At 38.1% G+C, this 16,426-nt stretch overlaps 1 protein-coding gene across 1 annotated transcript; it reads left to right on the top strand.

Moving 5' to 3' along the window:
* Positions 1 to 3,605: 3,605 nt before the first annotated feature.
* LOC131537752 (5-hydroxytryptamine receptor 3C-like) lies at positions 3,606 to 14,343 on the top strand. The gene is made up of 6 exons (XM_058771376.1): positions 3,606 to 3,745; positions 5,204 to 5,376; positions 5,483 to 5,649; positions 8,500 to 8,710; positions 10,476 to 10,601; positions 12,624 to 14,343. The coding sequence occupies exons 2-6, from the start codon at positions 5,307 to 5,309 to the stop codon at positions 12,851 to 12,853; spliced, it is 804 nt and encodes a 267-aa protein (XP_058627359.1). The 5' UTR covers positions 3,606 to 3,745; positions 5,204 to 5,306; the 3' UTR covers positions 12,854 to 14,343.
* Positions 14,344 to 16,426: the final 2,083 nt, after the last annotated feature.

Below are 16,426 nucleotides of genomic sequence, written 5' to 3'. Positions count from 1 at the left end.
AAATGGACTAACGAGTATCATACTGACAGATGGGATCTGAAGTAGTAGAATGTGTTTAAATGTTACTAGTAAGGTATGGGTTGATGGATTTCCAAGTTTCCATGTATGGAACTGAATTCAAATGTTGTCCTTATGTTCTGTACGGCTGGGGACAGCCTTTTTCTTTCCGGCGGGGAATCTGTAACTGCCAAAACTATGTATTTGCATGCATCACATTATTGTGCGGTGTGCCCTTTAAGAGACTGATCACTTCACTTATAACGTGCACTATATGGTGATGGCGTAGAAGGACTACGTGACTGAAATGAGAACCACCACGGATGATAATTTCGCTCTGCCCTCTTGTTATTATTTTGTCTTTACTTTCGTTTGTAATGCCAAGAAAGAGTTAATCTCTCATGTATGAGAGGAGTGCGTTGTCGAGTACCAACCATTAAATGTGTGGGACACCAACATGATCTCAGAGATCAGGTTGGGGACACCAACTTTTCGTTTTCCATCTCTTTCATTTCATGGATTTAAAGAGTTATCCGGGTCAAAGCGTTACAGTGTCTTCCAGTGCAAGGCATCAACTTTGGTACTGAAAACTTAATCTTACTTTCATGAAGTTATTCCATCTAAACTTTATAAGTTAAAATAACTAAACTTGTCAAGTTGAATATTTTAAGTAAATTCAACTTAACTTTGAGTTATCTATTTTCACTGATGAAGTTGAGTGAACAAAAATAAATGAATACAGTAAACTGTGGTACTGAAAACTTACGTGCACAGGTTCACCTTACTTTCATAAAGATATTCCAAGTAAACTTTATAAGTTCAAAGAACTTTAAATTTTTTGAAAAAGAAAAAGAAAAAAAAAGCTAACTCAAAAAGTTGAGAGAACCGTTGACAAAAAAAAAAAAAAAAGGTTGATTCTCACATATTCGCTGTCTTCTTTCATAAATATATTCTGGTATGTTGAACAAAGTCTCATTTCACAGGGTCTGATGCTGAAAACTGCAATGATACAGAATATGCTGCAGCTTATGACGCACTATTTGAACATCTTGGCTTGGACAAGAATGACAATAAAATGATTCAAAAGCGGCCCTTGCTTAATGGGGATGCTACCCGTGTTTTTGTGGAACTATATGTGACCTCCATCATAGATGTGGTGAGTCCAACATGATTTACTCTCCCATTTGGGTCATTATGGAATGTCAAATAGTAGTTTCATCAACACTTTTTTTTTTTATTAATAATTTATTTTTATCTACAGAATGAAAAAGCACAAAGCCTCATGACACAGGTCAAAATGATAACTGTAAGTCATTTAAAACCTATTTCACTCTTATTTCACAATTTTATTCAATTTACAAAACTTTGTAAGGCATTACCAGAAGTCATATTTAATACTTAAGCATGTCACTCCTATAATTGCTGTGAACTTATAACTTTTCAGGCTTGGATAAATCTAAATATGGATTGGAACAGCCTTGAGTTTTGTGGAATGAATACATTTTCAGCCCGGAAAGACATGGTTTGGACTCCTGACATTGTTATAGTAGAAAGGTATAAAAATGACTTTGACAAACCCTGTTGTTTTATTTTAGGCTTTTTTTTTTTTTTTAATTTTAAACAATTACTAAGGCTTATTTCTCAATACTTAGGTGAGCACAGTGAACATAACAGCAGTCTATGGGCTAAACTGTGGATAACTTTCCATTGCTTTGAAGGCTTGCCAGTCGTACCAACTTCGAACTGGCAATAGCACTAGCTCTGAACTAGCACCAGGTTCATGCTGGTGGAAAAGGGGTATGAGATGGACTTCAGGACCTGATCATGCCACCAGTGGTAGCGGCCCTCTAGGGAACCCTTCCCAGGGCATAGATGACATGCTGGTGAATCATTATTTCCCCAGATGTGAAGATTTGCTAGGCTAGGAATAATAGTATTCAAGAATTTGATGTGTTGGAGATATGCCTGCCAAATCACCTCCTCGAGGACTAGCTGCCTGAATTATAGTGGGGTTCTGGGTTGGCACCTGCCCAGCCCGTGGCTACCATGCCCACCAAAGTCCTGTGTCTTAGCCATGACTCAGCAATTTCCAGGCCTTCCTGTGCTCTCTGCTTCCTGCATGTCTGCACGGTGATGCATGCTGATGCCACCCTTGACTCTCCCTGATGGTGGTTTCAATGGCTGTTGCATCTGTGAGGCTGCAATCTGCCATCTCTGTGATGGATAGAACAGAAGAGCTTTATTTGCCAAGTATGTTTGTTAGGGGTGTGCAGCGGAGCCATTATTTGTATCTGTATCTGTATCTGTGACAATCTCAAAATTATTTGTATCTCTATCTGTATCTGTATTCGGATAGATCCGGAAGTGGGCATGGCTTAAACCGGAAGTTCGTCAAATTACGTGAAAAAATTACGTGAAAATACCATTTTAAATGCAAATCTGTTCGATTTGTAGTTTTCATTTAACAAATATGCCTTGTATAACTAAAGAAATTCTTCTTTTTTTTTTTTTTATTAAAATTATAACTTTGTAAATAGCATATTTTCTATTTAAAACTTTATCAAAAAAAAAAAAAACTTTATTCTTGTTTTCCAGTGAAACTTTGTGTACAAATTTGACAACAGACAGGCATCCACAATCTTTAATAAGAGCTCTAGTAGAAAAAAAGCTGAAAAAAAAAAAAAATTGGAAATGGAAAGAAAGTGTTTCTTAGCCTACTCATAGCAGAATGACAAAGCTCGCTTGAACTTTAAGTAACTTAGAGATCATGTGTTTTGCGGGAGTCTGTGATCATTTATGAGTTTTTATCAACAGAGCGCAACAAATCATTTGGACCCTCCAAAAGCCTTGATCAAACATCGCTTTTATTCGTCTTGTATAATTAAATGTAATGCCATTCACGAAAAAAGGGTAATGTAATGCGTTTTTACAGTTGGATTTCGAAAATCTTATTGTAATTTCTAATATTGGTTTCCTATTTTAATATACTTTAATAATAATATACTTAATTTTCAGCATCATTATTCCAGTCTTCTGTGTCACATGATCCTTCAGAAATCATTCTAATATGCTGATTTATTATGAGTGTTGAAACCGTTGTGCTTCTTCATATTGTTTTTTGGAATATGTTATACTTTTTTTCTTTGATTCTTTGATGAATTCAAAGTTAAAAAGAAAGAAAAAATGTACTGACCCCAAACTTTTGAATAACATTGTATATTGTAACACAAAATGTATTTTTTTAAATAAATGCTGTTCTTTTTAACTTTTTATTAATCAGAGAATCCCCCCCCCCCAAATATATATATATATATATATATAAGCACAACGTTTTCCAACATTGATTATAAATCAGCACATTAGAATGATTTTTGGATGATCATGTGACACTGAAGACTGGAGTAATTATGCTGAAAATTCAGCTTTGATAACAGAAATAAATAATATTTTAAAGTATATTAAAAATAGAAAACTGTTATTTTAAATTGCAATAATATTTCACAAAATAACAGTTCCCTTTCGAAAGGGCACTCCATGCTGCGTCCTCTAGAGGGCGCTAGGGGAATGCCTTTTTTAGAACTGGGTGAGCAGTTCCTGTGGCAGGTTGAACTTCCTCAGCTGGAGAAGGAAGTACAATCTCTGTTGGGCCTTTTTAACAATGGAGTCAATATGATTGTCCCACTTCAGGTACTGAGAGATGCCCAGGAATCTGAATGACTCTACTGCAGTCACAGTGCTGTTCATGATGGTGAGTGGCAGAGTGCTGGGAGGTTTCTCCTGAAGTCCACTATCATCTCCACTGTTTTGAGCGTGTTCAGCTCCAGGTTAAGAGTGCACCAGACAGCTTATATATGTAGACTCATCATCATCCTGGATGAGGCTGTTTTTTCCTTCTGCCACAACAATAACCTAGGTACTGACCAGGGAACTTAATCAAATTCATCCATGGTCGTTATTTTACTGGGCATAATTTGCCCTGTGGGCCCACAATTAAAAATTAGCATACAGCTGTTTTGGCAAAATAATTTATTTGCCTCAGTGTCTCGTCAGACACCCTCTTGCATATAACACCATCATTCACACTTTTTCACACACCCCAACTTTTTATTTTCATGTGACCGTGACCTCAGCAGATTGTGAACTGAATGATTTTAGCTGTGGAATGTCACGGGTTCTTAATAGGATAACATGACTTGGATAATAGGATAACAACTTTGTTATCAGACTCTACTGAGCACAGACCTGGTAGCATTCCCCATGAGTCTAGTTTCTAAATGTCATATTATGCAACTAGGCTATGTCAGTCATTTTCAATGCGTAAGATTGTTTGTTGTTGCCAGTATTGCTGGAGCATGAGTTCTTGAAGCTCTGCCCTCTTCTGAGGCCGGGAGCACTAGCTCATTTGCATTTAAAGGGACAAACACAAAAACGGCGTGTTTTGACTCATACCCTAAAAGTGCCAACTTTAACAAGCTATAAAAAATTATCTGTGGGGTATTTTCAACTAAAACTTCACATACACACTCTGGGGACATCAGAGACTTATTTTACATCTTGTAAAAAGGGGCAAATTGGTCCCCTTTAATGATTCTTGCCACATCTTAGTTGAACTGGTGCCATGCTCCTATACTGGTTTGCCACAGGCCACTTGATTAGACGCTTCTGAACTACTTTACCTGGAGCCGAAGAGTTTTGCATTTGGAGTTTCTGGGCGCTGTGGGGTGTCTCCTCCTGCGTCTCACCAGAAGTAATGTTGCACTGTGCTTACATGCACCATGCATTTCATCTTGCCCTGATGGATTTTAAGGCCACATTCATTCTTTAGTCATTCATTCCTGCATCGAATGCAAGTTTAAAAACTTAAAAGCTTAGTTTAAAACTTGTTTATGATTGCTCATTTAGGAATTAATAAGCAATATGCACATTGATATGGAGTAAAAGAGCATTCACTTATCTTACAAACTGCAACAGCAAACACTGGTCAAGTATTTGAATGTTGAGCAGCAGGCTCATTGGCTGTTGATGCAACAGAAATCAAGCGCCATGTAGATAACAATGTGATTATTAGTAGATCGAGTTAAGGACCTATCAACTTAGAGTTTCGTGACAGAACTTTTTGTATTTCAGTAGTCTGTACAGGTTACTTTGATTAGTTTTGTGTACCTGTGGTCTTCAATCATCAATGTTTTATGTTTTGTCCATTTAGCATCAAGACAGAGTTAGGAACAAAGGAGTCTCCATATGTCCAGTTCTACAGTTATGCATATACAGTCTTGTCTGACATTTTAGTTCTAACTACAGCCTGTAAGATGGACCTGCACAAGTTTCCATTCGATATCCACAGCTGCAATCTGACGCTTCAATCTTCAGCATATTCAAGTACATCAAAAACCCATGAATCAATGTTGACAAACAAGCATCTTTACTTCTAATAAAATGTTTGAGTTAATATAAATTAATAAAATGATTATGTCTGTTCCCACAGTTGAGGAGCTTAAAGTTCGAACATTCTTGGATTCAGACTGGGCAACCGACAAGTCGAAGCAGACTTTTCAGGCCCAGGGAGAGTGGGAGCTCCTCAGTATAAATATGGTTAAGTCTAACATTTCTGTGGGCTATGAATGGGATATGAAGGATCAGCTGATATATCAGGTACAGTGCACAAGGTTTGGGGTGTAAGACAATTTTAAATATATAAATAAAATTATAAAAACCACAACCAAAATCATTGACCAAATAAGGGCTGGGTTGACAATATCGATTTCTCATTTTTTTATGAATTGAGATTTCTTAGTCTGTGCGGTTTTCATTTGATGTGTGAACAAAACTTCACTAAACATTATTTGTAGTGCATTACATGTTCATTATATTTTTACTTAACCTTCTGTCTTCATTATTTAATGCATGTTTAAATAAACCTGTAATTTTTTTATTATAGCCACTGTTTAAATGTTTATATTTTCAATATAAAAATATTTTTAAATGTTTGTACCTTTGCAAATGCACCTTACACTCATCACACCCTTGCAATTATTCTTATCTTTACAACATCTTACTATTTTATCTGGGGATGTGGCAAATTCTTAAGTTTAGCTTACCTGTCAAGAAGAAACTCTGCAACCCAGCCAGCAAACCCTAACTGGGGCCCAGCCAGTTTTGTCCTCCGTTTCAATGAGGGCCCCACATAGGTCAGCCCAGATGAATTAATGAAATAAACCCTGCTCAGTGTGCATACTACAGAGTGCTAAAAAAGACCCTGTGTCCCAGTGTTCATACTGTCCATCCTAAATAGTATGTGAGATTACAATACAGTGGGAAAAAAAATTATTTGATCCCCTGCTGATTTTGTACTTTTGCCATAATTTTAATGATAGGTTTATTTTAACAGTGAGAGACAGAATAACAACAAAAAAATCCAGAAAAACGCATTTCAAAAAAGTTATAAATTGATTTGCATTTGAATGATGTTTTATTAACAAAGTTCGGGAGGAGCACGTTCAGATAATTAACCTAATTAACACGAGAGGAGCACAATCAGTAATCAACCCAGTTAACAAGATAAGAGGTGTGTATATATACACAGCAGATTTACCTCTGTTGCTTGACAGTTTTCCAGCATTCGCTTTTGCTCCTTTGCACGATATCGCAAATTGAACTGTCTCTGTCCAACGAACCCGGATCATATCTGGATCCTACATTACAATCTGCCGGCCTCCGTCCACTGAAGTGCAGTTCTCGCGAAGGATGAACAAAGCAGAACTGTACGAAATCTACGTTACCTTGCAATCAGCTAACCTCATGCCAAAATCCACTGCAGCCCCCAAGGCAGCCAACAAAGCGAGCAAAGCTCGTAAGGTCCCGGACTCGCCTCGCTCAACTCCTCCTTTATCCCGCTTAAGGTCCGGTCCCTCTTGAGCACCGGCTCGCAGCAGAGCTCACCACGGCAAGGCCACGCTCATCTCCCGTTTCGGCTCAGCCTTTCACCGCAGCTCTCTCTGCCGCTGCGCAGAATGCAGCCCTCCCTCAACTTCTCAGTCTGGTCCTCCGGCTACTGATAATTACTTTTCCTTTCAGTGGCCTCCAGCTCCAGTGACAAACGCTAGCATGAGGCTGCCTCTGCTAGCGGCACAAGCTACCCAGTAGGGTGTCTCAAACCCCGCCCCCCTCCCATGGCCTACAGTAGCTGAAACAAGCGCGAGGCTGCCTCCGCTGGCTACGCAGGCTCACACATCTCATTCGTTCCCTTATGCTACTAATAACCCTTTATCTTTCCAGTGGATTCCAGTTCCCGTTGCAAACGCTAGCGTGAGGCTGCCTCTGCTAGCGGCGCAAGCTACTCAACCTCTTCAGGGTGTCACAAACCCCACCCGCTTCCCGTGGCCTAGAGTAGCTGAAACAAACCTACCATTAAAATTATAGACTGATCATTTCTTTGTCAGTGGGCAAGTGTACAAAATCAGCAGGGGATCAAATAATTTTTTTCCCCACTGTAAGTGTGACCCAAAAATTAGTATGTTGAAAAGAGTATGCCAAAAGTTCCCGGATGGTATACTATTTCAGGTCGATTTTTGAAGTGTGGATCTGTGCACACTCTAATGGCTAAAATTGGCCACAATCCATTGCGCTTTGGTGAAGGATTTGGTCCAGAACTACAAACACAAATAAAACGTGTTAGAAAAACTACAAACGTGGCAGATGCGCACAATCGACTGTTAGGTAGAGAGGTTTACAAAAAGGGTTTTGAGTTATCAGCATTTAACCTGGTAAGAAATATTCATACAGTGAGGAAAATAAGTATTTGAACACCCTGCTATTTTGCAAGTTCTCCCACTTAGAAATCATGGAGGGGTCTGAAATTGTCATCGTAGGTGCATGTCCACTGTGAGAGACATAATCTAAAAAAAAAAATCCAGAAATCACAATGTATGATTTTTTAAACTATTTTTAAACTATTTATACACCCTTAATACATGTTTATATGCGATTCAGAACCACCATTAACTTCAATAATAATAAAAAAAAACATAAAGCAAAATTACACCTGATGCACATTATTCATCCTTTCACGAGTTCACACTTACATATAATAAATAGAATAAAGTGTATGCGTATTTTGCGTGCTGTCCGAGCTCAGAACTTTGGCCCGAACCCCGAGTACCCCCCCTACAGGTTAGGACAGGAATAGATGTAAGTGCGGAGAAGGGGTGGCGGAGGGATGCTGGAGAACTGTCAAGGAACAGAGGTGAGTCAGCTGTGTACAGTATGTATACACACCTCTTATCTTGTTAACTGGGTTGATTACTGATTATGCTCCTCTCGTGTTAATTAGCTCCTCCCGAACTTTGTTAATAAAACATAATTTTGTAGAAGTTGAAAAAAAGATGTGGAAATGGAGCATCACCATCTTGCTCTGACTTGAACGCACCTCACATGTTGGTGTTTGGGCTCCAGTAACATTGCTGAGAACCAGTGGTTTAAATGTTTTCTGTTTGTCCATGGCAGATCACCATAAAGAGGAGACCTCTGCTGTATGTCATCAACATCATACTTCCAGTATTTTTTTTCCTTGTGCTGGATGTGATGTCCTTCTTCATTGATGCAAGTGGAGCAGACAAGCTGAGCTTTAAAGTGACTTTACTGCTGTCTATTTCTGTGTTGCTGCTGATTCTTAATGACACGCTGCCCTCTACAGCTGATAAAATCCCACTGATTGGTGAGTCTAACATCATCTGCTGATGCAACAATATTTACACATAGTGCACATATCATCTAACTACTGTTTAAACTTAGTGCAAAGAAAATACGCAAAAATATGCAACAGCATATCTCAGTGGTTCTCAATTCGCCCTGGGGTACCACTACTTTGTACATTTTGTATGTCTTCCTTATTTAACACACCTGATTCAGATCATCAGCTCATTAGGAGGAAGATCCATGAACTGAACCGAGGGCGTCAGATAAGAGAGACATACAGAATGTGCAGAGCAGTGGTACCACAGGACTGGAATAGAGCAGTGGTTTTCAAACTTGTTCCTGGGGACCCCCAGCTCTGCACATTTTGCATGTCTCCCTAATTTACACACCTGATTCAGATCATCAGCTCATTAGGAAAGAGCTCCATGAACTCAAATGAGTGTGTCAGATAAGGGAGACATGCAAAATGTACAGAGCAGTGGGTCCCGAGGAACAGGATTGAAAACCACTGGAATAGAGAACCACTGGCATCTGAACAGCATATGGAATAATTCAGAGGTTCTCAACTCAGGTCCTCGAGATCCACTTTCCTGCAGAGTTTAGCTCCAACCTTGATCAAACTCACCTGCCTGTAACTTTCTAGTAATATTGAAGACCTTGATTAGCTTGTTCAGGTGTGTTTGATTAAAAATGTATTGTTGAAACCCTGTTACAAAATCTGTGAACTATGTAGTTCGCAGTTTTTTCACCATTTTAGTGTTCAGGATTTTTTGGGCAGGCCTGAAATCACGTCTCGATGACACACTGGAGCCACTGAGCATGGCTCCTCCCTTAAGACTATAATAACTAGAGTGCATTAGCATCAGTGGTTCACCTGCTCAATTGCGAGTTACTGTCATTACCGTTAGTCACTACAGCCTACAGTTTAGCTATGCCTTCGGCACAGAAATGCATATTACCTGGTTGCGATAATTTACAAAACAGTTTGGTCTCCTTATTTAAATTTCCTAAAAACAATGATATCAAGAAGAGGTGGATTAATTTTGTGAAGAGCCACCTTAATGGAGAGCTGAGGATCACCACCAACACCCGCCTCTGCAGTCAATATTTTACAACTGGATAGTTTTACAAACTTTCTTCAGAGACAACTGGGACTCACTGATAATCCGATGTTACTGGTGTATGGGGCCGAACTGACTATCTCCCTTCGCCGGCCTTCATCCTCCTGTCCTGTCGACATCTGGGACCATTGTCAGCAGTAAATGCCCACCAATGAGTTGCCTTGTGTGCTTATGTTATAATTTTAGTTGGTAGTCCACAGTAACTCTGCTAAATTTTAAAACCCTCTAACATGATTCTTTTGTTTACATGCATCAGTAAGTTTGACTCATTAGACAAGTAATTCAATTATTATTTGTTCACTAAGCAGTACCTTCCAACCACAAGAGATGGAATGCCAGTGCTTTCCCGCAAGTAGGCGTGGTTTCAGCCCCGACAGCTGACAGGCCCCCAGCGTTTGAGAGCAGAGAATTCTGCTTATTTTTTCAAGATTTTGATACCTTATTTTATTTTCTTGGTGTTTTTTTTTTATCATTCAAATTTGGCTGGGTGGTTAATAACACATTTTTTCTGTGGTGTGACAAACCCCGAACACATATTTGATATTGCTTTACATACAGACTCTCATACAATATGTGCGAAGTGGTGAGTCCCCGGGACCAGGATTGAAAACCACTGATATAATCCACCAAGGTGTTATTTCAGAGGCATTTACATCTTCACAGGGGTGTACTGCAGTGTGATTTTCAGTCTAATTGGCATCAGCATTCTGGAGACCATCCTCGTGAATTTTCTGATGGCCAAAGGAGCAGAGAAGAGATCAGCAGCATCACTAGAAACCACAACTGCTGGTAGGGTTACACAGAAGAAATATAGTAGAAAGAAATATCCCATTGGAAAAATGTATGTTAAAATTCTGGCAGTTTAATGCCTACAAAAATGGCTCTTAGAGACTACAATGAGTTACTTCCTGGGTTCGTTACGTCACAAACACAAATAAACCCCGCCCCTGGGAACATGCAGCAAAGGGGGCGACGCCATGCTGCGCTGCTTTAGAGAAGAGGAAGAGAAAACTAGGGGTGCACGCAAAAATCTATTCATATGAATCACGATTCTGTCTTATAACGATTCTAATGGATTCACAAGTTTCAAAATTAATGTTCTAAAGCAGCGGTTCTTAATACTGTTCCTCGCATCCCCCTCCAACAAACTGTTCCAATTATACACTTATTTTCACATAGCAATGAGAAGTGTTATACATGGACACGCGTGCAGTTGCTGTGCTGTATTAATAAAGCTTTAATCAGGATAAAACCGTATATTAAAAGCTAACAGAAGCAGTAGCACTTACAAATAACAGCGTATCTAAAAGTATGAACCAACAACAAACAAAAAAACAACAACATACCATTAAGAGCCGTGCTTGCACAGGTTCTGCGCGGTCCTCTTCATTAATATCCTCTATCGGGCTCAAATTGATAAGCAATATAGACGACGCCATTGTTTACAATACAACCGGAGCACTTGCCGCTGAGGTGAGGGGCGGGACGTTTAGACGTGTACTAGAGGCGGTTTAGCCAATCACAACACACTGGGCCAGCTGACCAATCTGAGCCCATCGCATATTTCTGAGGGAGGGGCTTCATAAAACCAGGAAATAATCGGGGAGTTTATCAGAGAAGGGACAGAGTGGTGTAGAATAAAGGTAAATTATGTGGAAAAATAATGCGTTTTTAAAAAACGAAGCATAAACACATGTTTGACTGCACCCCATAAACACAATCAAGCCTAGAAAAAAAAACAGTCCACCACCCCTTTAATACATTTCAGAATAACAAGGGTTACTAGTTTAAATGTTTAATTTATCTTATATCTTATACATATATATATTATGTACACAAAAACCTTTATTTTGGATGCGCTTAATCGCAATTAATCATTGTCCAGCACTAATTTATCTTCAATGCCCAGCATTGTATATACACCAAATTTTCCAAACACACTAGAAAGGACTTACAAGTGCAAGATGTTTAGTATATGAGCAAAACTTTTTTTAACAAATGTAACACTAGTGTACAAGTGTTTTTTTTTTTCTATGTTTAGCATTAAGACAAAAGATTTTGTCTTGTACAGCCCATTTTTGCATGCATTTAGAAATAAAACAATAGTGCAATAAAACACTGTCTACATAAAACAACTTCAAATATGACAATGCATGTATTGTCTTTGATTGAAATGGTGTGGATAAATGCAATTGTAGCTAACCAGAGGGAAGAAAAATAAAATAAAATAAGAGATCTCTTTAACATTTCAAATATTTATCCTAGACAGAAATGAGGTTACCTTAAGATTGAATGGAAACTTTTGCTTGAGTCTCCTGCTTCACAAACTTGTCTCCTGAGACAAAAACTCTAACTCTCACAATGGTTTCCATTAAAGTTATAGAAGAGATCTCAACAACTTTACACACTGTGTTCAGATATTTCTCCTTAGCTAGAAGACTCTGGATCTCTCACATTTGTCTTCTCAAAAGTTTAGAAGAGATCTCAACAACATCACACACTGTGTTCAGATATTTTTCCAACACTAAAGACTCGAGAGTGCTCAAATTTGTCTTCTCTACATTTCAGAAGTGATCTCAATAACTTTACAAAGTGTGCACCAAGTCAAATGACTCAATATGAGCTCAAACATTTCTACCATATAATATGTATTAATTATCAAATCAGTCAATTAATAATCAAGACAGAACCTCATTTCTGTCTAGCAGAAATATTTGAGATGTTAAAGAGATCTCACTTTTAATTTTTCTTTCCTATTTGGGGATATTGAAGAAATATATTGTTAATCCAGAGCCATGTTTTGTCTCACAGATGCTATAAGATCCCTGCAGAGCCCTCAAGGCTCAGTTAGAGATCAGAATGAAGAACATCTGAAGCAGATTCTAACTGATTATTTGGCTGCAACTCAACAAAACCAACAAGAAAAGGCAACTCTGTGCTGGACTGGAGCGGCTAGAATCATAGATGTGACCTTCTTGGTTCTTTACATAATAACCATTATTGTGTTTCTGTCTGTGCTTGGGAAGGTTTGGTTTCCATAGTGATATCTTATATGAGATGGCACACAGTACTAATATCTATTCATAGTGTTTTAATCAAGGTTTAATGCAGATTGGGTTTAGTTTTATATTCATGGAATGTGTTTCATTATTATTATTTCAAGTTTCTTCCTCCTTGCAAAAACAATGCAAAAAAGAAATGAAAAAAAAACCCACCTGCTTGAGCTAATCATTTTTAAAAATTTTTTAAACAACAACAACTGTGAAATGCATGGTAGCACAGGGTTCCAAACATCTACCATTAATGGAAATAACAGTCAAAGAGCATCAACTAAAGCAACATGTTTAGACTGAAAAAAAGCTGGGAAAAAAGAGATGAGGAGAAACACAAGAACTTCAACTGATTTCCTGCCACAGCTTTAGATTAAATCAACTGGAATGAAAGAAGACATTAAATCTCTCAAAATCTGATGATGAAATAGATTTCTTTAAATTATCATTCATAACATAGCCTACATTTCCCTCAGTCAACTCAGACAAAACATAAAAAACTTGGTTCTTGGTCCCGCTGTGTCCTGCACCCCGATAGTCCCCTTCAAAACTTAAAATGAAGTGAGTTACTTTTTTTAAAAGGGTAGATTTTCTTTTGTTTAAATATTTTCAATTATGAGTAGCTTGTATGGAGATTCTTCAGTTTAAACGTAGCTTCAGCAGCACTGATTGGTAAATGATAAATGCATAATTTGGACCAGAAAACTTCCCTACATCTCCTGCTATTAAGAGGGTTCACTGCACTCCTTTGTTTCAGAACAATGCCATTTTATAATAAAGGCAAATTTGCATTTTTTGCAAAAATAAATAAATAAATACAGTTTATGCAGTATATGTCTTTCAGAGAACAATGGAAACAGATGCATTTTCTAAAAAATTTAATTGACCAAAAAGTGATACAACACAATGTAAGTGTGTAATATCATCCATAAAACTCAACACCAAACAGAATACCATAAACACTGATTGTTTTCCTGAACACTTTCTCTATCATCCATTGTTCTGACAAACACCTGCTGTATACAAATGCAGAAATAAACCATTGACAATGCCATCATGAAGTTGCTGCACAACTGGAACAAGGGGAAGGTCAAAATATGTTCGTTATAAACTTATATCTAAAGCTATTCTTTGCATTTAGTCACAATAGAAGTGAATAATAATTACAAAGTAGTAGCATATAGTTAAAAATGCAAAATGTTCTTAATAATTGTTTGCCTCTTTTTGTTATTTAAGGGAAGAAAAAGTATTTTCTGAAGTTAACTTTGCATGTGGTTTGTAAAAATATCGTTTGGCTGCTTATTTACTGAAAACTAATTACTTTTTGTTGTTATTGTTCTTGGGGAGTAGCCAATGTTTTTAAGGAGTTTTGTTACGTATTTCTGAATTACACACCTGTTTCCATTTGTATCCAATATATATTTTATTATATTGTATTTGTTGATTAATTGCCTCTCTCTGGATACATTTTCATAATTAACTGCTCTTTTATTCTTCATAGTGGCAAAAACAAGCTTGGTGACAGAGTTTGACATTTCAATAAATACTGGGAAATGCTTAAAAAAAAAACTGTGCATTATGCTTTTTTTTCAGTTTTTATTCTTAGAGTTCAAACAGAGAATAGCAAATCATAGAAACACAAAAGTGATCAATTTTATACCTTTAAAACACTATAGCCTATAGCAGGGGTGTCAAACAGCCATTGTCATTGGCTGGAAATTTCCCTTGTTACAAAGTATCTGTCACGGTGCACACAGCAGGGAGGAACGAGGAACACAGAGACGAGGATAAACTTCAAAATAATAGTCTTTAATAATGACATCAGGACAGAGCAAGACAAGGCAAGGTTAACACAGACAGGAATACCGGGGAATAACGAGTAGACCAGACGAAAACTAACTAAACAGGCAGGAACTAAATACACATGACAATTACCAATAATGACTAAAACACAGCTGGACAAGACTTAACTAATAATCACACTTAACAAGGACAGGAACATGACCAAATATGGAAACAAGAGGCAGGAACACATGACTGACATGACAGAGGACTGACATGGCTCCCCCCTCCCGTAAGGCGCCACCCGCGCCGTAACAGTTCCACCAGGGAGGGAGGGCACTCTGGAGGCCCCTCAGGACAGACATGGACAGGAACACAGGACAGGGACCTCCAGAGCGGAACAGACAGACGGAGGCCATGGCAGGGCTGGGAGCTCAGGCGGCCAAGGCAGATGGACTTCGTGGCCGTGGCCATGGCCACATTCTTCTTAAAAAATGGAAAACAAAACGTGGTGAAGGGGCGCTGCTTACTGTTTAGGTCTGGTCTTCTGTCACGGTGCACACAGCAGGGAGGAACGAGGAACACGGAGACGAGGATAAACTTCAAAATAATAGTCTTTAATAATAACATCAGGACAGAGCAAGACAAGGCAACAGAGGACTGACAGTATCATGTTACAAAGTATGTTTTTCTAATATTATTAGGTTAGCAATATATTAAGCTAACAAAGAAGTGATGCCATGTTGAGAGAAATTACTCCTTTGCCAAGATCCTAACCCTAGCATAACTTCAATGAACTACAGATAACAGCGCCATGTTCTCCCATTCCATCCACAGAATGATAGAGGCTTCTGGGTAATGTAGTTTAAAGCTTTTATTAATAAAAATGAAACAACTAATACTGGATATCTAAATATGTTCATTGAGCAAACTTCTATGACATATTTAAGTGGAAGGCTGAAATTGGGTATTTTACAGTGAGCAATATTTAAAATGCCTTTATTCCAACTTTCCTTATATTTCTGTGCTCAACATTATTTAGTCAGCATAGCATAAGTAATAATCCTGCCTGACACTATAATCAGACTTTGAAATGTGCATTTTTAGACTCTTTCAGGTGGTGCTACTGGGCCCCTGGGGGTAGGAGGGCAGTAAAACCTACATTTACATATTTTCTGTGTTAGAAGAAAATGTTAAGTCACATTTATATCTGATTAACTGATCGAAGACCTATGGCACATCACGTGACAGATAGCGTTTAATCACCCTATAGATAGCAGGTGTGTTCATTTAGTTAAATGCAATGAAATGCAAAGACAGCCTCGGATGACAGATATAATACAGCGAATAAACATAAAGGAGTTAATCTGATTAATAAAGAATACAGAACAGAATTTATAACAAACATTAAGACAGCGTATTTAAAACTAAGCCTACTCACCCAACGTGTGGCACACATAAACTGATGGCAAATATTGCATTGTGTGCTGAATGAGACTTCTTGATGCAGTTTCACAGCGATAAACTTCCCATGTCCTTCGTGTCCAAAAGTTTCCCTTTGAAAGCAATGTAGGTCCCAGTTCGTTGATATAGTGATGCTAAAGGCGCTTGCCCATTCTGCAGTTTTTGATGCCTTGGGAGTGAGAGTGGGTTGTTTATAATATAAAAGTGACTAGGACAAAGGAAACAGGCTTTCAATAGCTTGAACTTTTTTTTTTTTTTTTTGCCATCACCTGGGTTTCTTTGGATTCACATGCGTTTTAAGTTGTGCAATAAAAACAC

The sequence above is a fragment of the Onychostoma macrolepis genome, chromosome 03 (assembly GCF_012432095.1).
Source record: "Onychostoma macrolepis isolate SWU-2019 chromosome 03, ASM1243209v1, whole genome shotgun sequence".
Taxonomy (NCBI): domain Eukaryota; kingdom Metazoa; phylum Chordata; class Actinopteri; order Cypriniformes; family Cyprinidae; genus Onychostoma; species Onychostoma macrolepis.
Note: the sequence above shows the minus strand (reverse complement) of the source record. Positions and strands in the feature narration are given on the sequence as shown.